General features: G+C 45.1%; 1 protein-coding gene across 1 annotated transcript in view; it reads right to left on the minus strand.

Annotated features, from left to right (window-relative positions):
- LOC138371631 (techylectin-5B-like) overlaps positions 1-20,831 on the minus strand; it is a gene marked incomplete at its 3' end in the record, with an annotated part of 122,696 nt that extends 101,865 nt beyond the window's left edge. The window contains 1 exon segment of the mRNA XM_069336631.1: positions 20,654-20,831. Coding sequence (XP_069192732.1) covers positions 20,654-20,804 — 151 coding nt within the window.
- Positions 20,832-22,730: the final 1,899 nt, after the last annotated feature.

Below are 22,730 nucleotides of genomic sequence, written 5' to 3' on the forward strand. Positions count from 1 at the left end.
CTACTGTCTATAGACCAGCCACTGTCTCAGTACCCTCTACTGTCTCTAGACCCTCTAATATCTCTAGACTCTCTACTGTCTCTAAACTTTCCACTGTTTCTAGACCCTCTACTATCTCTAGACCCCTCTAATGTCTCTAATCTATCCACTGTCTCTCGACCCTCTACTATCTCTAGACCCTCTACTATCTCTAGACCCTTCACTGTCCCTAGACCCTCATTTGTCTCTATACCCTCTACTGTCTCTAGACCCTCCACTGTCTCTAGACCCCTCCACTGTCTCTAGACCCTCCACTGTCTCTAGATTCTCCACTGTCACTAGACCCTCCCCTACCTCTAGACTCTCCACTGTCTCTAGACGCTCCACTGTCTCTAGACCCTTCTCTGTCTCTAGACCCTCCCCTGTCTCTAGATCTCCCATTTTCTCTAGACCCTCTACAGGCTCTATACCCTCTTTTGTCTATAGACCACCCACTGTGTCTAGACCCTCCATTGTCTGTAGACCATCTACTGTCTCTAGACCCTCCATTGTCTCTAGACACTCTAGTGTCTCTAGACCCGCCACTGTCTCAAGACCCTCTACTGTCTCTAGACCCTCTAATATCTCTTGACTCTCTACTTTCTCTAAACTCTCCACTGTTTCTAGACCCTCTACTATCTTTAGAACCTCCACAGACTCTAGACCCTCGACTCTCACTAGACCTTCTACTGTCTCTAGAACCTCTACTGGCTCTAGACCCTCTACAATCTCTAGACTCTCCACTGTCTTTAGACCCTCCACTATCTCTAGACCCTGTACTGTCTCTAGACGCTCTACTATCTCCAGACCTTTTACTGTCTCTAAACTCTTCACTGTCCCTAGACCCTCCACTGTTTCTAGGCCCTCCACTGTCTCTAGACCCTCCGCTGTCTCTAGACCCTCCACTGTCTCTAGACCCTCTACTGTCTCTAGGCCCTCCACTGTCTCTAGACCCTCTACTGTCACTAGTCTCTCCACTGTCACTAGCCCCTCCACTGTCTCTAGACCCTCTACTTTCACTAGATTCTCGACTGTCTCTAGACCCTCTACTGTCACTAGTCACTCTACTGTCTCTAGATCCTCTACTGTCTCTAGACCCTCTAATATGTCTAGACTCTCTACTGTCTCTAAACTTTCCACTGTTTAGACCCTCTACTCTCTCTAGACCCCTCTAATGTCTCTAAACTCTCCACTGTCTCTCGACCCTCTACTATCTCTAGACCCTTCGCTGTCCCTAGACCCTCATTTGTCTCTATACCCTCTACTGTCACTAGACCCTCCACTGTCTCTAGACCCTCCCCTGTCTCTAGACCATCCACTGTCTCTAGATGCTCCATTGTCACTAGACCCTCCCCAGTCTCTAGACTCTCCACTGTCTCTAGACCCTCCACTGTCTCTAGACCCTCTTCTGTCTCTAGACCCTCCCCTGTCTCTAGACCCTCCACTTTCTGTTGACCCTCTACAGTCTCTAGACCCCCTATTGTCTATAGACCCTCCACTGTCTCTAGACCCTCCACTGTCTCTAGACCCTCGAGTGTCTCTAGACCCTCCACTGTCTCTAGACCCTCCACTGTCTCGAGACCCTCGACTGTCTTTAGATCCTCTACTGTCTCTAGACAGTTTACTTTCACTAGGTTCTCGTCTGTCTCTAGACCCTCTACTGTCACTAGTCCCTCTACTGTCTCAAGATCGTGCACTGGCTCTAGACCGTCAATTGTCTCTTAACCCTTAACTTTCTCTATACCCTCTAGTGTCACTAGTCCACGCCCCCACTGTCTCTAGACCCTCTACTGTCTCTAGACCCTTCACTGTCTCTAGACCCTCCACTGTCTCTAGACCAGCAACTGTCTCAAGCCCCTCTACTGTCTCTAGACCCTCCATTGTCTCTAGACCCTCCACTGTCTCTAGACCCTCCACTGTCTCTAGATTCTCCACTGTCACTAGACCCTCCCCTGTCTCTAGACTCTCCACTGACTCTAGACCCTCCACTCTCTCTAGACCATCCACTGTCTCTAGACCCTCCCCTGTCTCTAGGCCCTCCACTTTCTCTAGACCCTCTACAGTCTCTTGACCCTCTATTGTCTATAGACCTCCCACTGTCTCTAGACCCTCTACTGTCTCTAGACCATCTACTGTCTCTAGACCCTCTACTGTCTCTAGACCATCTACTGTCTCTAGACCCTCCACTGTCTCTAGACACTCTAGTGTCTCTAGACCCGCCACAGTCTCAAGACCCTCTACTGTCTCTAGACCCTCCAATATCTCTTGACTCTCTACTTTCTCTAAACTCTCCACTGTTTCTAGACCCTCTACTATCTTTAGAATCTCCACTGACTCTAGACCCTCGACTCTGACTAGACCTTCTACTGTCCCTAGAACCTCTACTGTGTCTAGACCCTCTACAATCTCTAGACCCTTCACTGTCTTTAGACCCTCCACTATCTCTAGACCCTGTACTGTCTCTAGACGCTCTACTATCTCCAGACCTTTTACTGTCTCTAATCTCTTCATTGTCACTAGACCCTCAACTATCTCTAGCCCCTCCACTGTCCCTAGAGCCTCCACTGTTTCTAGACCATCTACTGTCTCTAGAACCTCCACTCTCTCTAGTCTCTCCACTGTCTCTAGCTCCTCCTCTGTCTCTAGACCCTCTACTTTCCCTAGATTCTCGACTGTTTGTAGACCCTCTACTGTCACTAGTTACTCTACTGTCTCTAGATCCTCTACTGGCTCTAGACCGTCAACAGTCTCTAGACCTTCAACTTTCTCTATACCCTCTACTGTCAATAGTCCCCCAACTGTCTCAAGACCCTCTACTGTCTCTAGACCCTCCAATATCTCTAGACTTTCTACAGCCTCTAAACTTTCCACTGTCTCTAGACCCTCTACTATCTCTAGACCCTAAACAGTCCCTAGACACTCCACTGTCTCTAGACCTTCCACTGTCTCTAGACCCTCCACTGTCTCTAGACCTTCCACTGTCTCTAGGCCTTCCACTGTCTCTATACCCTACACAGTCTCTAGACCCTGCACTGTTTCTAGACCCTCCAATGTCTCTAGACCCTCCACTGTCTCTAGACCCTCCAATCTCTCTAGATCCTCCACTGCCTCTAGACTCTCCACTATCACTAGACCCTCCACTATCTCTAGACCCTCCACTATCTCTAGACCCTCCACTGTCTCTAGGCCCTCCACTGTCTCTAGCCCCTCCACTGTCTCTAGACCCTCTACTCTCTCTAGACCCTCCACTGTCTCTAGACTCTCCACTATCTCTATACCCTGTACTGTTTCTAGACCCTCTACTATCTCTAGACCCTCTACTGTCTCTAAACTCTCCACTGCCACTAGACCCTCAACTATCTCTAGACACTCCACTGTCTCTAGACCCTCCTCTGTCTCTAGACCCTCCACTGTCTTTAAACCCTCCACTGTCTCTATACCCTCTACTGTCTCCAGATCCTCCATTGTCTCGAGACGCTCCACTGGCACTAGACCCTCTACTGCCTCTAAACCCTCTACACTCTCTAGACCAGGGGCGGGCAACCTTTTTGAGAGTGCGTGCCAAAATCAGCCAAGTCTCTGACACAAACTTTTTCCACGTGCCAACCATTTTTTAGAACATATTTGGTATTTCTTAAGAACTTTTTAAACGAAAAAATAATAATTTACCTCAGTGCAGTAAAACATAGTATAAAAAACAGAATTTTTTTTTTTAACCTTCAGAAGTACATTTCAACAGCCTTTAAGCTTTTGCGACTTTAATAGAATACAACAGATAAAAAACTTGTTGTCTCCTTTTATATACTGTCAGTGAGACTTCTGCTGCTGCATAACTGATGACAGATTTTACATCGGGTTTATATTTAGTAACATTGAGAGATATGCATGCAGCGCTAGTTTCATCTGTCATGCTACTCCTGTTACGAGACTTAACAAAGTTCATAATTGAGAACAAAGATTCGCAGGCATATGTAGACGAAAACATGGTTAGCAATGCTGTTGCAAGGTTTTTTAAACAGACATAATTTTCTGGAATAGTATTCCAAGTCCTTAATACTTCGTTTTCCGCATTTTTCTTTGTTACTTTCATCTCTAATCTCTCTCTTTCAATATTTTCCAAGTCAACTCTAAGGTCAACAAATTTCTGCTTCCAAATTGAGCTACTCTGAAATTCAATCAACTGCATCTCAAAATCATCCATGTCTATCCCTGAAAACATTTGCAAGTTTACTTCATCCATTTTGATGCTGTCTGGAAACTTGATGAACTTTACTGTGTCTTCCAGTTCTCTGAATTTGGCAAATCTTGTAGAGAACTGCCAAACTGTTGACGCGATAATGTTTACAAACAGCTTTTGAAGACATTTGTGGTCTGTTCTGTCATCTTTTAGATCACTGATGTACCTCTTTAGGTTTGGAAAGTATCTAAATCTCTCATTATCTACATCCCTCTTAAAAACTTTAAGCTTCATTTCATAAGCTTTTATGTAACAAAACATAACATAAAGTGTCTTACCAGCGCCCTGTAACTTAATATTCAATTCATTTAAATGTTCACAAAAATCTGCAAAAAACATCAGTTTACAAACCCACACGATGTCAGAAAATTCCTGGTATGACACTTGTTGGTCGTTCAAATAGAGCTTTATCTCATCTAAGCATTCAATAAATCGTTTCAGAACCAAGCCTCTGCTAAGCCAACGAACATGGCTGTACATTTTCAGTCCTTTATACACAAATTCTACCTCATCCAGTAGAGTTTGAAATTGTCTTTTATTTAAAGGCCGACCACAAATGCAATTAACAACCTTGGTAACTGTTTGCATCACTTCTTGCAGTTCCTTTAGGCCAGCTTTTGCACATAAAGCCTCCTCATGTATGATGCAATGGAAGCCAATCAGTGGATGACCAACACTTTTTGCAAACAGATTTACAAATCCTGCCTTCTCACCAGTCATGTTTGGGGCACCATCTGTTAACATAAGAACATAAGAACAAAGGTAACTGCAGAAGGCATATTGGCCCATACGAGGCAGCTCCTATCTATAACCACCCAATCCCACTCCTATACTTGTCCAACCCGCACTTGAAACAATCGAGGGACACCACCTCCACCACGTTACGCGGCAATTGGTTCCACAAATCAACAACCCTGTTACTGAACCAGTATTTACCCAAGTCTTTCCTAAATCTAAACTTATCCAATTGATACCCATTGTTTCGTGTTCTGTCTTGTCTTGATATTTTTAATACCCTATTAATATCCCCCCTGTTATGTCCATTCATCCACTTGTACACCTTTATCATGTCACCCCTAACTCTTCGCCTTTCCAGTGAATGCAACTTAAGCTTTGTTAATCTTTCTTCATATGAAAGATTTCTAATTTGGAATTTGGGGAATTAACTTACTCATCCTACGTTGGACACATTCAAGTGAATTTATATCCATTCTATAATACGGCGACCAAAACTGAACTGCATAATCTAAATGGGGCCTAACCAGAGCAAGATATAGCTTAAGAACCACACCAGGTGTCTTGTTACTAACGCTTCGATTAATAAATCCAAGTGTCCTATTCACCTTATTACGAACATTCATGCATTGATCCTTTTGTTTTAAATTCTTACTAATCATAACTCCCAGATCCCTTTCGCAATCCGACTTTGCAATCTCAACACTATCTAGCTCGTATCTCGTAACTCTATCATCATTACCTAGCCTCAGAACTTTACATTTATCAGCATTAAACTGCATCTGCCAATCCTTTGACCATTTCAAAACCCTATCTAGATCAACTTGAAGTGATAGTGAGTCCTCCGAATTAATTTCCCTACCGATTTTCGTATCATCGGCAAATTTGCAAATGTTGCTACTCAAACCTGAATCTAAATCATTTATATATATTACAAACAACAGAGGTACCAGGACAGAGCCCTAAGGTACTCCACTAACAACATTATCCCACTCTGACTTAACCCCATTTATACTAACTCTGTTTCCTTTGGAATAGCCATGCCCTAATCCAAGTTAATATAGCACCCCCAATACCATGAGCTTCTATTTTTTGAATTAGTCTTTCATGTGGCACTGTATCAAAAGCTTTGCTAAAGTCAAAATACACAACATCACAATCCTTACCACTATCAACTGCCTCAACTATGCTGGAATAAAAAGTTAGCAAATTTGTTAAACATTAACGGCCATTTGTAAAACCATGTTGCTACTCATTTATTAATTTATGTTTTTCAAGATGGAGACGAATTGTATTTGCAATTATTGATTCAAGTAACTTTCCCACAATAGACGTTAGGCTAATTGGCCGATAGTTTGACGCAAGTGATCTATCTCCTTTCTTAAAAATTGGTACCACATTAGCTACCTTCCATGACTCTGGCACTCTGCCTGACTCTATTGATTTATTAAATATGGTAGACAGTGGCTCGGAAAGCTCCTCTTTGCATTCTTTAAGCACCCTGGCAAAAACTTCATCTGGCCCTGGAGATTTGTTTGGTTTTATTTTTTCTAATTGTTTAATTACATCCTCCCTGGTAACTGCTAAACTAGTCAACCTGTCCTCATCCCCACCCACATAGACTTGTTCGGCTGAAGGCATATTGTTAAGTTCTTCTTTAGTAAATACAGATATACAATATTTGTTAAAAATACTACTCATCTCCTTGTCATTATCCGTTGTTTGACCTGTCTCAGATTTTAATGGACCTATCCTTTCCCTAGTCTTAGTTCGATATAACTGAAAAAATCCTTTAGGATTTGACTTTGCTTGCTCTGCTATGCGAACTTCATAGTTTCTTTTTGCTTTCCTAATCTCTTTTTTAACATTTCTAACCAGTTGTATGAATTCCTGTTCTAAACTGACTTCCCCATTCTTAATCCTTTTGTACCAAGCTCTCTTTTTACCTATAAGGTTCTTTAAATTATTTGTTATCCACTTTGGGTCATTAGTATTCGATCTATTCAATTTGTATGGTATACTACGTTCCTATGCTTTGTTTAGAATATTCTTAAATAAGTTATATATTAAATCCACATCGAAATCCCCTGTTACGTCACCTACCGCTGGGTTCATGTCTCGCTCCAAAACCGGCCCACACCCCATACCCAAGACTTTCCAATCTATTTGACCAAAAAAAATTCTTAGGCTATTAAAATCAGCTTTTCGAAAATCTGGCACTTTAACAGAATTTTCTCCTACAGGTCTATTCCATTCTATGCTGAATCTGATTACTTTGTGATCACTGTTCCCTAGCTCACTCCCTATTTCGATGTCATTAATTTGTGTTTCCCTGTTAGTTAGTACTAAATCTAAAATATTATTTTCCCGCGTTCGTTCCTTAATGTGTTGTTGTGACGGATACTACTTTTGAAATGTCAATTTGCCGAGTAGAGAATTCGTTCACAACTGTTTTACATATTTCAGCCCCGGTAGTACGCTCAGGTAGTGATGCAAGAGCAACCATCTCTTCACATACTTCATCACCCCTAAAGAATTCTTATCTTTCTTTAGCTTTCGAAGGTGAAGATGCTTTAGATTTAGATAGTAAAGTGAGTTTAATTAATATACGTCAAACTGAAGTCGGGCGGCATTCAAACACATGAGGTTTAGGGGGGGGGGGGGAGATGTTGTGGGGGTTTAAATTCAAAGTTTACAAAATTAATTTTTAAAGGTGGGCAGTCATGGCGTATTTTGCCTTCACAGATATCATTGTCAGTGAACACTATGGTTATGGGTGCAGCCTTTAGGTTAGAAAGGCTTATTACATAAAATATGAGCCAAAGTAAATAGAGGGGAATCATCATACATCGGCATGATCGATGACGTAAAAAAAAGAAGGTAACTATGGCAACAAGATCAACTTCTTTTTCTTGAGACCTCTTTAGCTTCGTAGAGCTTAAACCTCTTCACCACCAGGACGTACATATACTGTCATGGCATGTAAGCTTATACCCCAAGGAAAGTAGTTTTTTTGTCTGTGCTTAGGGTAACATGTGCTTGCATCTGTGCTTAGGGTAACCTATGCTCTTGCGTGCCAGAGACAAGTCATCGGCGTGCCAAGTTTGGCACGCGTGCCAGAGGTTGCCCACCCCTGCTCTAGACTCTCTACTGTCGTTAGACCCTCCAGTGTCTCAAGACCATCCACTGTCTCTAGACCCTCTAATATCTCAAGACCCTCTACTGTCTCTAAACTCTCCACTCTCTCTAGACGCTCCACTTTCTCTAGACCCTCCACTGTCTCTAGACCCTCTACAGTCTCTAGACCCTCTACTGTCTCTAGACCCTCCACTGTCTCTAGATCCTCCACTGAGGTTTAGGGGGGGGGGGAGATGTGGTGGGGGTTTAAATTCAAAGTTTACGAAATTAATTTTTAAAGGTGGGCAGTCATGGCGTATTTTGCCTTCACAGATATGATTGTCAGTGTCAGTGACAGTCTGACAATCTGACAATCTGACAATCTCTCTGACACTGACATTGTCAGTGTCAGATGGATCTACAATTTCCTGACTAACAGAACCCAATGTGTAATAGTCAACAAAATAAAATCCAGCCCATCAACCGTGAAGAGCTCAGTCCCCCAGGGTACTGTACTTGCTCCAGTACTTTTTCTCATCCTCATATCGGACATAGACCAGAACACAACCTATAGCACTGTATCATCCTTTGCAGATGACACTAGGATTTTCATGAGAGTTGGCAACATAGAGGACACGGCAAACCTCCAATCAGATGTAGATCAGGTCTTTCTATGGGCTACAGAAAATAATATGGTGTTTAACGAGGATAAGTTCCAGCTCATGCGCTACGGAAAAATTGAAAATATAAAAACAGAAACCACGTACAAAACTCAGGCAAATCATAACATAGAACGAAAAGGCAATGTAAAGGATCTGGGTGTACTCATGTCGGAAGACCTTACCTTTAAAGAACCCAATAAAGTGGCCGTCACAACTGCAAGAAAAACAGGTTGACAGGTTGGATAACAAGAACTTTTCACACTAGAGATGCTATACCGATGATGATACTTTTCAAAACGCTTGTGCTCTCTAGAGTGGAGTACTGCTGCACAATGACAGCTCCTTTCAAAGCTGGATAAATTGCTGACCTAGAGAGCGTGCAGAGATCCTTTACTGCTAGAATCCACTCAGTAAAACATCTAAATTACTGGAACCGACTAAAGAGCCTAAATCTGTACTTCCTTGAGCGCAGGCGGGAGATGTACATAATAATTTACACGTGGAAAATAATTGAGGGGCTGGTCCCAAACCTGCACACAGAAATAACACCACATGAGACCAGAAGACATGGCAGGATGTGCAGAATACCCCCGTTGAAAAGCAGAGGTGCAACAGGTACTCTGAGAGAGAACTCTATCAACATCAGAGGCCCGAGACTATTCAACACGCTTCCACTACACATAAGGGGCATAACTGGCAAACCCCTCACAGTGTTCAAGAGAGAACTGGATAAGCACCTCCAAAGGATACCTGATCAACCAGGCTGTGACTCATACGTCAGGCTGCGAGCAGCCGCGTCTAACAGCCTGGTTGATCAGTCCAGCAACCAGGAGGCCTGGTCGACGACCGGGCCGCAGGGACACTAAGCCCCGGAAGCACCTCAAGGTAGCCTCAAGGTAGGTCTCTTGATCCTCTACTGTTTCTAGACCATCCACTGTCTTTAGAACCTCCATTGTCTCTATACCCTCTATTGTCTGTAGACACTTTGCTGTCTCTAGACCCTCTACTGTCTATGGACCCTCTACTGTCTCTAGACCCCTCTACTGTCTGTAGACACTTCACTGTCTCTAGACCCTCTACTGTCTCTAGACCCACTACTGTTTCTAGACCCTCCACTGTGTGTAGACCCTTCGATGTCTCTAGACCCCCTACTGGTTCTAGACCCTCCACTCTCTCTAGACCCTCCAATGTCACTAGTCTCTCCACTGTCACTAGCCCCTCCTTTGTCTCTAGACCCTCTACTTTCACTAGATTCTCGACTGTCTCTAGAACCTCTACTGTCACTAGTCACTCTACTGTCTCTAGATCCTCTATTGGCTCTAGACCGTCAACAGTCTCTAGACCTTCAACTTTCTCTATACCCTCTACTGTCAATAGTCGCCCAACTGTCTCTCGACCCCTCTACTGTCTCTAGACCCTCCACTGTCTCTAGACCCTCCACTGTCTCTAGACAGGCCACTGTCTCAAGACCCTCCACTGTCCCTAGACCCTCCACTATCTCTAGACCCTCCAGTGTCTCTAGACCCTCCACTGTCTCTAGACCCTCCACTGTCTCGAGACCCTCGACTGTCTTTAGCTCCTCCACTGTCTCTAGACCCTCTACTGTCACTAGACCCTCCAATGTCTCAAGACCCTCTACTGTCACTAGTCCCTCCACTGTCTCTAGACCCTCCACTCTCTCTAGACTCTCCTCTGTCACTAGCCCCTCCACAGTCTCTAGACAGTATACTTTCATTAGATTCTCGTCTGTCTCTAGACTCTCTACTGTCACTAGTCCCTCTACTGTCTCTAGATCCTCCACTGGCTCTAGACCGTCAATTGTCTCTCAACCCTCAACTTTCTCTATACCATCTACTGTCACTAGTCCCCGCCCCCACTGTCTCTAGACCCTCTACTGAATCTAGACCCTCCACTGTCTCTAGATCCTCCACTGTCTCTAAACCAGCAACTGTCTCAAGACCCTCTACTGTCTCTAGACTCTCTAATATCTCTAGACTCTCTACTGTCTCTAAACTTTCCAATGTTTCTAGACCCTCTAATATCTCTAGACCCCTCTAATGTCTCTAAACTCTCCACTGTCTCTCCACCCTCTACTATCTCAAGACCCTCCACTGTCCCTAGACCCAAATTTGTCTCTATACCCTCTACTGTCTCTAGACCCTCCACTGGCTCTAGACCTTCCACTGTCTCTAGACCCTCCACTTTCTCTAGACCCTCTAAAGTCACTTGACCCTCTATTGTCTATAGACCACCCACTGTCTCTAGACCCTCCACTGTCTCTAGACCATCTACTGTCTTTAGACCCTCCACTGTCTCTAGACACTCTAGTGTCTCTAGACCCGCCACAGTCTCAAGACCCTCTACTGTCTCTAGACCCTCTAATATCTCATGACTCTCTACTTTCTCTAAACTCTCCACTGTTTCTAGACCCTCTTCTATCTTTAGAAATTCCACTGACTCTAGACCCTCGACTCTCACTAGACCTTCTACTGTCTAGAACCTCTACTGTCTCTAGACCCTCTACAATCTCTAGACCCTCCACTGTCTTTAGACCCTCCACTGTCCCTAGAGCCTCCACTGTTTTTAGACCCTCCTCTGTCTCTAGACCCTCCGCTGTCTCTAGACCCTCCACTGTCTCTAGACCTTCCACTGTCTCTAGACCTTCCACTGTCTCTAGCCCCTCCTCTGTCTCTAGACCCTCTACTTTCACTAGATTCTCGACTGTTTCAAGACCCTCTACTGCCACTAGCTACTCTACTGTCTCTAGATCTTCTACTGGCTCTAGACCGTCAACAGTCTCTAGACCTTCAACTTTCTCTATACCGTCTACTGTCAATAGTCCCCCAACTGTCTCAAGACCCTCTACTGTCTCTAGACCCTCTAATATCTCTAGACTCTCTACAGCCTCTAAAGTTTCCACTGTCTTTAGACCCTCTACTATCTCTAGACCCTAAACTGTCCCTAGACACTCCACTGTCTCTAGACCCTCCACTGTCTCTAGACCCTCCACTGTCTCTAGACCCTCAACTGTCTCTAGACCCTCCATTGTCTCTAGACCCTCCAATCTCTCTAGATCCTCCTCTGCCTCTAGACTCTCCACTATCACAAGACCCTCAATTGTCTCTAGACCCTCCACTATCTCTAGACCCTCCACTGTCTCTAGGCCCTCCACTGTCTCTAGACCCTCCACTGTCCTAGACCCTCTACTCTATCTAGACCCTCCACTGTCTCTAGACCCTCCACTATCTCTATACCCTGTACTGTCACTAGACCCTCTACTATCTCTAGACCCTCTACTGTCTCTAAACTCTCCACTGCCACTAGACCCTCAACTATCTCTAGACATTCCACTGTCTCTAGACCCTCCTCTGTCTCTAGACCCTCCACTGTCTTTAAACCCTCCACTGTCTCTAAACCCTCTTCTGTCATTAGACCTTCCACTATCTCTATACCCTCTACTGTCTCCAGATCCTCCATTGTCTCGAGACGCTCCACTGGCACTAGACCCTCTACTGCCTCTAAACCCTCCACTGCCTCTAGACTCTCTACTGTCGTTAGACCCTCCAGTGTCTCAAGACCATACACTTGTCTCTAGACCCTCTAATATATCAAGACCCTCTACTGTCTCTAAACTCTCCACTCTCACTAGACCCTTCACTTACTCTAGACCCTCCACTGTCTCTAGACCCTCTACAGTCTCTAGACCCTCTACTGTCTCTAGACCCTTCACTTTCTCTAGACCCTCTACTGTCTCTAGACCCTCTACTGTCTCTAGACCCTTCACTTTCTCTAGACCCTCCACTTTCTCTAGACCCTCCACTGTCTCTAGACCCTCTACTGTCTCTAGACCCTCTACTGTCTGTAGACCTTTCACTGTCTCTAGACCCTCTACTGTCTCTAGACCCTCTACTGTTTCTATATCCTCCACTGTGTGTAGACCCTTCGATGTCTCAAGACCCCCTACTGGTTCTAGACTCTATACTATCTCTAGACCCTCCACTGTCTCTAGTCCCTCAACTGTCTCTAGACCATCCAATGTCTCTAAACTATCCACTGTCTCTAGACCTTTTATTGTCTTTAGACCCTCTACTGTCTCTAAACTCTCCACTGTCTCTAGAACCTCCACTGTCTCTAGACCCTCCACTATCTCTTGACCCTCCCCTGTCTCTAGACCCTCTACTGTCTCTAAACTCTCCACTGTCTCTAGAACCTCCACTGTCTCTAGACCCTCCACAATCTCTTGACCCTCCCCTGTCTCTAGACCCTCTACTGTCTCTAGACCTTCTACAGTCTCTAGACCCTCTACAGTCTCTAGACCCTCTACTGTCTCTAGACCCTCCACTGTCTCTAGATCTTCCACTGTCTCTAGATCCTCTACTGTTTCTAGACCACACTCTGTCTCTAGAACCTCCACTGTCTCAAGACCCTCTACTGTCTCTAGACCCTTTAATATCTCTTGACTCGCTACTGTCTTTAATCTCTCCACTGTCTCCAGACCCTCTACTATCACTAGACCCTCCACTGTCTCTAGACCTTCCCCTGTCTCTAGACCCCTCCCCCTGTATCTAGACCCTCCACTGTCTCTAGACCTTCTACAGTCTCTAGACCCTCTACTGTCTCTATACCCTCCCCTGTCTCTAGACCCTCCCCTGTATCTAGACCCTCCCCTGTATCTAGACCCTCCACTGTTTCTAGACCTTCCACTATCTCTATACACTCTACTATCTCTAGACCCTCCACTGTCTCTAGACCTTCTACAGTCTCTAGACCCTCTACTGTCTCTAAACTCACCACTCTCTCTAGACCCTCCACTGTCTCTAGACCCTCCTCTGTCTCTAGACCCTCCACTGTCTCTAGACCCTCTACAGTCTCTGGACCCTCTATTTCTCTTGACAATCCAATGTCTCTAGACCCTCCACTGTATCTAGACCCTTTGCTGTCTCTAGACACTCCATTGTCTCTAGACCCTCCAATGTCTCAAGACCCTCTACTGTCTCTAGACCCTCTAATATCTCTTGACTCTCTATTGTCTCTAAACTCTCCACAGTCTCTAGACCCTCTACTATCACTAGACCCTCTTCTGTCACAAAACTCTCCACTGTTTCTAGACCTTCTACTATCTTTAGAACCTCCACTGTCTCTAGACCCTCGACTCTTACTAGACCTTCTACTGTCTCTATAACCTCTACTATCTCTAGACCCTCTACTATCTCAAGACCTTCCATTGTCTTTAGACTCTCGAACGTCTGTAGACCCCCTATTGTCTCTAGACCCTCACTGTCTCTAGTCCCTCCATTATCTCTATACCCTCTACTGTCTCTAGACCCTCCACTGTCTCTAGACCCTTCTCTGTCTTTAGATCCTCCACTGTCTCTTGATCTTCTACTGTTTCAAGACCATCCACTGTCTTTTGAACCTCCACTGTCTCTAGACCCTCCAGTGTCTCAAGACCTTTTACTGTCTCTAGACCCTCTAATATCTCTTGACTCTCTACTGTCTCTAAACTCTCCACTGTCTCTAGACTCTCTACTATCACTAGACCCTCTTCTGTCTCAAAACTCTCCACTGTTTCTAGACCTTCTACTGTCTTTAGAACCTCCACTGTGTCTAGACCCTCGACTGTCACTAGACCTTCTACTCTCTCTAGAACCTCTACTGTCTCTAGACCCTCTACTATCTCAAGACCCTTAACTGTCTCTAGACCCTCCACTATCTCTACCCCCTGTACTGTCTCTAGACCCTCTACTATCTCCAGACCTTCTACTGTCTCTAAACTCTCCACTGTCTCTAGACCCTAAACTGTCTCTAGACTCTCCACTGTCTCTAGACCCTCTACAGTCTCTAGACCCTCTACTGTCTCTAGACCCTCCTCTGTCTCTAGATCCTCCACTGTCTCTTGATCTTCTACTGTTTCAAGACCATCCACTGTCTTTTGAACCTCCACTGTCTCTAGACCCTCCAATGTCTCAAGACCCTCTACTGTCTCTAGACCCTCTACTGTCTCTAGATCCTCTACTGTCACTAGACCATCCACTTTCTCTATACCATCTACTGTCACTAGTCCCTCCTGTCTCTAGACCCTCCACAGTCTCTAGACCCTCCACTGTCTCTAGACCCTCTACTATCTCTAGACCCTCTACTGACTGTATACCCTCGACTCTCCCTAGACCTTCTACCGTCTCTAGAACCTCTAGTTCTAGACCCTCCACGGTCTCTAGACCCTCTTCTGTCATTAGACCCTCTACTGTCTCTAAAACCTCAACTCTCACTAGTCCTTCCACTGTCTCTAGACCCTTCACTGGCTCTAGACACTCCTCAATCTCTAGACCCTCCACTGTCTATAGACCTTCCACTGTCTCTAAACCCTCCATTGTTTCTAGACCCTCTTCTGTCACTAGACCCTCTATTGTCTCTAAAACCTCTACTGTCACTAGTCCTTCGACTGCCTCTAGACCCTCCACTGTCTCTAGACCCTCCACTTTCTCTTGACCCTCCACTGTCTCTAGACCCTCTACTGTCTCTAGACTGCCCACTATCTCTAGACCCTCTACTCGGATTAGACTCTACTATTTTAGACCCTCCACTGTCTCTAGACCCTCCACTCTCTCTTGACCCTCCACTGTCTCTAGACCCTCTACTGTCTCTAGACTGCCCACTATCTCTAGACCCTCTACTCGGGTTAGACTCTACTATTTTAGACCATCCACTGTCCGTAGACCCTATACTGTTTTTTGACCCTCTACTGTCTCTAGACCCTTCAATTCTCTAGACCCTCCAATGTCTCTAGACCCTCTACTATCTCTAGACCCTCTACTGTCTCTAGACCCTCTACTATCTCTAGACCCTCTACTGTCTCTAGACCCTCAACTGTCTATTAAACCTCCCCTTTCTCTAGACCCTCTACTGGCTCTATACCCTTTACTGTCTCTAGACCCTCCACTGTCTCTAAACCCCCTCTACTGTCTTTAGAACCTCTACTGTCTCTAGACTCTCCATTGTCTCTAGACCCTTTTCTGTCACTAGTCTATCAATTGTCTCTAGACCCTCCTCTGTCTCTAGACCCTTCAACTGTCACTAGACCCTCCACTGTCCTTAAACCCTCCACTGCCGCTAGACCCTCCACTGTCTTTAGACCTTCCACTGTCTTTAAAGCCTCCACTGTCTCTAGACCCTCCACTGTCTCTAGACCTTCTACTGTCACTAGACCCTTCACTGTCTTTAGATCCTCTACTGTCTCTAGACCCTTCACTGTCTCTAGACCCTCTACTGTCTCTAGACGATCCACTGTCTCTAGACCCTCCTCTGTCTCTAGACCCTCCTCTGTCTCTAGACCCTCCACTGACTCTAGACCCTCTACTGTCTCTAAACCCTCCACTGTCTCTAGACCCTCCACTGTCTTTAGACCCTCTGATGTCTCTAGACCCTCTTCTTTCTCTTGACCCTCCACTGTCTAGACCCTTTACTGTCTCTAGACCCTCACTGTCTATGGACCCTCCTCTGTCTCTAGATCCTCTACTGGTTCTAGACCCACTATTATATCGAGACTCCCCACTGCCTCTAGACCCTCCTCTATCTCTAGACCCTCTACTGTCTCTAGACCCTCCAATGTCTCCAGACCCTCCACTGTCTCTAGACCCTCCACTATCTCTAGACCCTCCACTGTCTCTAAACCCTCCACTGTCTCTAAATCCTCTTCTGTCACTAGACCCTCCACTGTCTCAAAAAACTCTACTGTCACTAGTCCTTCGACTGTCTCTAGACCCTCCACTGTCTCTAGACCCTCCACTGTCTCTTGACTGTCCACTGTCTCTAGACCCTAAAATGTCTCTAGACCCTCCTCCACTGTCTCTAGACCCTTTACTATCTCTAGACGCACTACTGTCTCTAGATCTTCCACTGTCTAATCACCCTAAACTTTATTTAGACCCTCTACTGTCTCTAGACCCTCCAATGTCTCTTGACCCTCCATTGTTTTAGACCCTCTAGACCCTCCAGTGTCTCTAGACTCTCTACTGTCTCTGGACCCTCTACTGTCTTTAGACCCTCTACTGTCTTTTGTCCCTCTACTGTCTCTAGACCCTAAAATGTCTCTAGACCCTCCAGTGTCTCTAGACTCTCTACTATCTCTAGACGCACTGCTGTCTCTAGACCTTCCACTGTCTATTCACCCTACACTTTCTCTAGACCCTCTACTGTATCTAGACCCTTTACTGTCTCTAGACCCTCCACTGTCTCTAGACTCTTCACTGTCTCTAGACCCTTCATTGTCTCTAGTCCCTCCACTGTCTCTACACCCTCTACTGTCTCTAGGCCCTTAACTGTCTCAAGACCCTCCACGGTCTCTTGATCCTCCACAGTCTCTAGACCCTCTACTGCCTCTAGACCATTTGCTGTCTCTAGACCCTCCTCAGTCTCTAGACCCACCACTGTCTCCTGACCCTCCACTGCTCTAGACCCTCTACTATCTCTAAAACCTCTTTTGTCTCTAGACCCTCTACTGTCTCTAGATCCTCCACTGTCTCTAGACCCTCCACTTTTTCTAGACCCTCGTCTGTCTCTTGACCCATCAATGTCTCTAGACCCTCCACTGTCTCCACCCCCTTTACTGTCTCTAGACCCTTCACTGTCTCTAGACCCTCCATTATCTCTAGACCCTCCACTGTCTCTAGATCCTCTACTGGTTCTAGACCTTCTAAAATTTCTAGACCCTCCACTGTTTCTAGACCCTCCACCATCTCTAGATCCTCTACTGTCTCTAGACCCTCTAATGTCTCTAGATCCTCTAATGTTTCTAGACTTTCTACTTTCGATATTCCCTCTACTGTCTCTAGACCCCCTCCACTGTCTCTAGACCCTCTACTGTCTCTAGACCCTCCACTGACTCAAGATCCTCCACTGTCTCTAGACCCTCCGCTGTCTCTAGACCCTCTTCTGTCTCTAGACCCCTCTACTGTCTCTAGACCCTTGCACTGTCTCTAGACCCCTCTATTGTCTCTAGACCCTCCAAAGTCCCTACATCCTCCACTGTCTCTAGACCGTCTACTGGCTCTATACCCACTACTGTGTCTAGACCCTCTACTGGCTCTATACCCACTACTGTGTCTAGACCCTCTACTGTCTCTAGACCCTCCACTGTCTCTAGACTTGCCCTGTCTCTAGACCCTCCACTGTCTCTAGACCCTCCACTGTCTCTATACTCTCCACTGTCTCTAGACCCTCTACTGTCTCTAGACCTTCCACTGTCACTAGACCCTTTTCTGTCTCTAGCCCTTCTATTGTCTCTAGCCCCTCTTCTGTCTCTAGACCTTCTACTTTCTCTAGACCCTCCACTGTCTCTAGATCCTCCACTGTCTCTAGACCCTCTACTGTCTCTAGACTCTCTACTGTCTCTAGACCCTCCACTGTCTCTAGATTTTCCACTGTCTCTTGAACCTCCACTGTCTCTTGAACCTCCACTGTCTCTAGACACTCCACTGTCTCTAGACCCTCCACTGTCGTTAGACCCTCTACTGTCTCTAGACCTTCCACTGTCTCTAGACCCTCTTCTGTCTCTAGACCTTCTACTTTCTCAAGACCCTTCACTGTCACTAGTCCCTCCACTGTCTCTAGACCCTCTACTGTCTCTAAACCCTCTACTATCTATAGACCTTCTACTTTCTCTAGACCCTCCACTGCCTCTAGATCCTCCACTGTCTCTAGACTTTCCACTGTCTCTTGAACCTCCACTGTCTCTAGACCCTTCACTGTCTTTATACCCTCTACTCTCTCTAGACCTTCCACTGTCACTAGACCCTTTTCTGTCTCTAGCCCCTCTATTGTCTCTAGCCCATCTTCTGTCTCTAGACCTTCTACTTTCTCTAGACCCTCCACTGTCTCTAGATCCTTTACTGTCTCTTGAACCTCCACTGTCTCTAGACCCTCCACTGTCTCTAGACCCTCCACTGTCTTTAGACCCTCTACTGTCTCTAGACCTTCCACTGTCACTAGACCCTTCTCTGTCTCTAGCCCCTCTATTGTCTCTAGACCCTCTACTGTCACTAGACCCTCTGCTGTCACTAGACCCTCTACTGTCTCTAGACCCTCTACTGTCACTAGACCCTCTACTGTCTCTAGACTCTCTACTGGCTCTAGACCCTCTTCTGTCTCTAGTCCTTCTACTTTCTATAAACCCTTTTCTGTCTCTAGACCTTCCACTGTCTCTAGACCCCTCTACTGTCTTTAGACCCTTCACTGTCTCCAGACCTCTCTATTGTCTCTAGACCATCTACTGTTGCTAGACCATCTACTGTCTCTAGACCCTCCACTGTTGCTAGACCCTCCACTGTCTGTAGACCCTCTACTATCTCTAGCCCCTCTACTATATATATATATATATATATATATATATATATATATATATATATATATATATATATATATATATATATATATATATATATATATATATATATATACCTGTCTTTCAGGTAGCTGAAAAAGTTAGGTTAGGTTAGGTTAGGTAGGTTAGGTAGTCGAAAACAATTAATTCATGAAAACTTGGCTTATTAGGCATATCGGGCCTTACATAGTAGGCAGAGAAGTGCGTTCTGGCTACTAGGTACGACATATATATACATATATATATATATATATATGTATATATATATATATATATATATATATATATATATATATATATATATATATATATATATATATGCGAACCAGTCTGAATGGTCCCTAGGCATATATGTAACCGAAAACTCACACCCCAGAAGTGACTCGAACCCATACTGCCAGGAGCACTATGCTACTGGTGTACAGGCACCTTCACCACTTCATCACGACCGTTCATAAGATGATGGTAGCCGAAGTTATTTTTCCCCATCATCCCGACAGTGCTCTGTTGTAATCTTGGGCATAGTATTTTATCAAATCACCGCCTTCTTCGGGGTACATGTGAGAAACACAAATGAGAACATGCCTTAATTGTTATTGAGTTATTACGCAATAACGCAATTGCGTTATTGAGTTATTGAACTGAGTTATTTTGCAAACTTTGTCCGGTGTTTGTAATGAGTGATGCACCGTTATTTAATTTTTGTATATTAATATTAATAATAATAATGATTTCTATTTCCTTACGCATTTGTGCTATTAAGTATAATTTACTTCATTAATGACGATTGGTTGACTAGGCGACCTGTATTTAGGCCTAGGATAACTTTATGATTTGTATTAATATTGATTACTTACAATATTAAGCCGGAATTTCCGATGTAACTTTAATTTTAGATTATAATTATGATTTAATACAAAATGTTATAGTCACTAGTGACAAGAGAACATTGTGAAGCTGTAATTGCGATCTTATAGTTAATACATTTCTTCTATGACAATAATTTCGAGGCTTGACATTTCGCTTCGTTTGGTGCGGGCGTTGAGACAGAATACTTTAATACATAAACTTAAGAATTTATCAATGGTTAAAAGTTTTATAATAATCTCCCTTATCGAAGACAGGGTGCCAGCAATTAGTCTAGTATTGCGGTCTCACAGTGACACACTCTATTGACCATATTCAGGATGCAACACACAACAGCTGGCTAACTCACGGGTACTTATTTAATGCTAGGCAAACAGATGAATCAGGTGACAAGAAGCTTGTCTAACAACTCCTGCTCCGCCCAGAGAACAAACCCGGGATTCTAGATTGTGAGTCGAAAACGGAGATCACTATAATACTTGTCTTATGTTCAACATTTAGAAACAAATTTATTTGCTTAAGATCTCAACTAATTATGGCTCCCAAATTATTTCCACATGTTAATTCTAATTTTGCAATGGTGTTCAAATAATTATGTTTTCTGAGAGACAGAGCTAGTTGGACCGTTGTTCACCTTACCTCTGGTGCCTGAGTCTCTCTCAGCCAACACGTTAGCCATTGCCAGCTGGTTAAGGAGCAGCGTGCTCGACATCTCTTGCAGAGTGTGTTCCCCCGGCGCCACCGTCACCACCACCACCAGCAGCAGCAGGACGCAACAGTATGGTGCCATGGTGACCTTCGGGGAAGCCCGCGAGTGTACTCTGCTTTCTGCTCCTCCCGCTCTCCTTATATAGACGCTGGCATGCACACGCGCGCACACACACACACACACACACACACACACACACACACACACACACACACACACACACACACACACACACACACACACACACACACACACACACAAACACACACACACACACAAACACACACACACACACAAACACACACACACACACACACACACACACACACACACACACACACACACACACACACACACACACACACACACAAACACACACAAACACACACACACACACACACAAACACACACACACACACACACACACACACACACACACACACACACACACACACACACACGTGTGTGACAAAGAGGTGTGTGAAGAACTCAACAAAAGGTTCCAGGAGGTCTTTACAATAGAACAGGGAGATGTTACGGCGCTAAAAGAGGTGGCAGCAAACCAGGTGACCTTGGATAGGTTCGAAATTACAAGAGATGAGGTCAAGAAGCACCTATTGGAGCTGGATGTGAGAAAAGCTGTTGGGCCGGATCGAATCTTGCCATGGGTATTGAAAGAGTGTGCAGGAGCACTTTGCTTACCACTCTCCATAGTGTATAGTAGGTCACTGGAAACGGGGGACCTACCAGAAATATGGAAGATGGCTAATGTAGACCCTCTACTGTCTCTAGACCTTCCACTGTCACTAGACCCTTCTCTGTCTCTAGCCCCTCTATTGTCTCTAGACCCTCTACTGTCACTAGACCCTCTGCTGTCACTAGACCCTCTACTGTCTCTAGACCCTCTACTGTCACTAGACCCTCTACTGTCTCTAGACTCTCTACTGGCTCTAGACCCTCTTCTGTCTCTAGTCCTTCTACTTTCTATAAACCCTTTTCTGTCTCTAGACCTTCCACTGTCTCTAGACCCTCTACTGCCTCTAGACCATTTGCTGTCTCTAGACCCTCCTCAGTCTCTAGACCCACCACTGTGACAAAAAGGGTGACAGACAAGAGGCACTGAACTACAGGCCAGTGTCCTTAACTTGTATGCCATGCAAGGTGATGGAGAAGATTGTGAGAAAAAACCTAGTAACACATCTGGAGAGAAGAGACTTCGTGACAACCCATCAACATGGGTTCAGGGAGGGTAAATCTTGCCTTACAGGCTTGATAGAATTCTACGATCAGGTGACAAAGAATAAAAAAGAAAGAGATGGGTGGGCGGACTGCATTTTTTTGAACTGTCGAAAAGCCTTTGACACAGTACCCCATAAAAGGTTGATGCATAAGCTGGAGAAACAGGCAGGAGTAACTGGTAGGGCGCTCCAGTGGATAAGGGAGTACCTAAACAATAGGAAGCAGAGAGTTTCAGTGAGGGGTGAGACCTCAGACTGGCGTGAAGTCACCAGTGGAGTCCCACAGGGCTCTGTACTTGGACCTATCCTGTTTCTGATATACGTAAATGATCTCCCAGAGGGTATAGACTCATTCCTCTCAATGTTTGCTGACGACGCCAAAATTATGAGAAGGATTAAGACAGAGGAGGACAGCTTGCGGCTTCAAGAAGACCTGGACAAGCTGCAGGAATGGTCGAACAAATGGCTGTTAGAGTTTAACCCAAGCAAATGTAATGTAATGAAGATAGGGGTAGGAAGCAGGAGACCAGATACAAGGTATCACTTGGGAGAAGAAATACTTCAAGAGTCAGAGAGAGAGAAAGACCCGGGGGTTGATATCACGCCAGACCTGTCCCCTGAAGCTCATATCAAGAGGATAACATCAGCAGCATATGCCAGGTTGGCTAACATAAGAACGGCCTTTAGAAACTTGTGTAAGGAATCTTTCAGAACATTATATACCACATATGTCAGACCAATCCTGGAGTATGCGGCTCCAGCATGGAGT

Source organism: Procambarus clarkii, chromosome 36 (assembly GCF_040958095.1).
Source record: "Procambarus clarkii isolate CNS0578487 chromosome 36, FALCON_Pclarkii_2.0, whole genome shotgun sequence".
Lineage (NCBI taxonomy): Eukaryota > Metazoa > Arthropoda > Malacostraca > Decapoda > Cambaridae > Procambarus > Procambarus clarkii.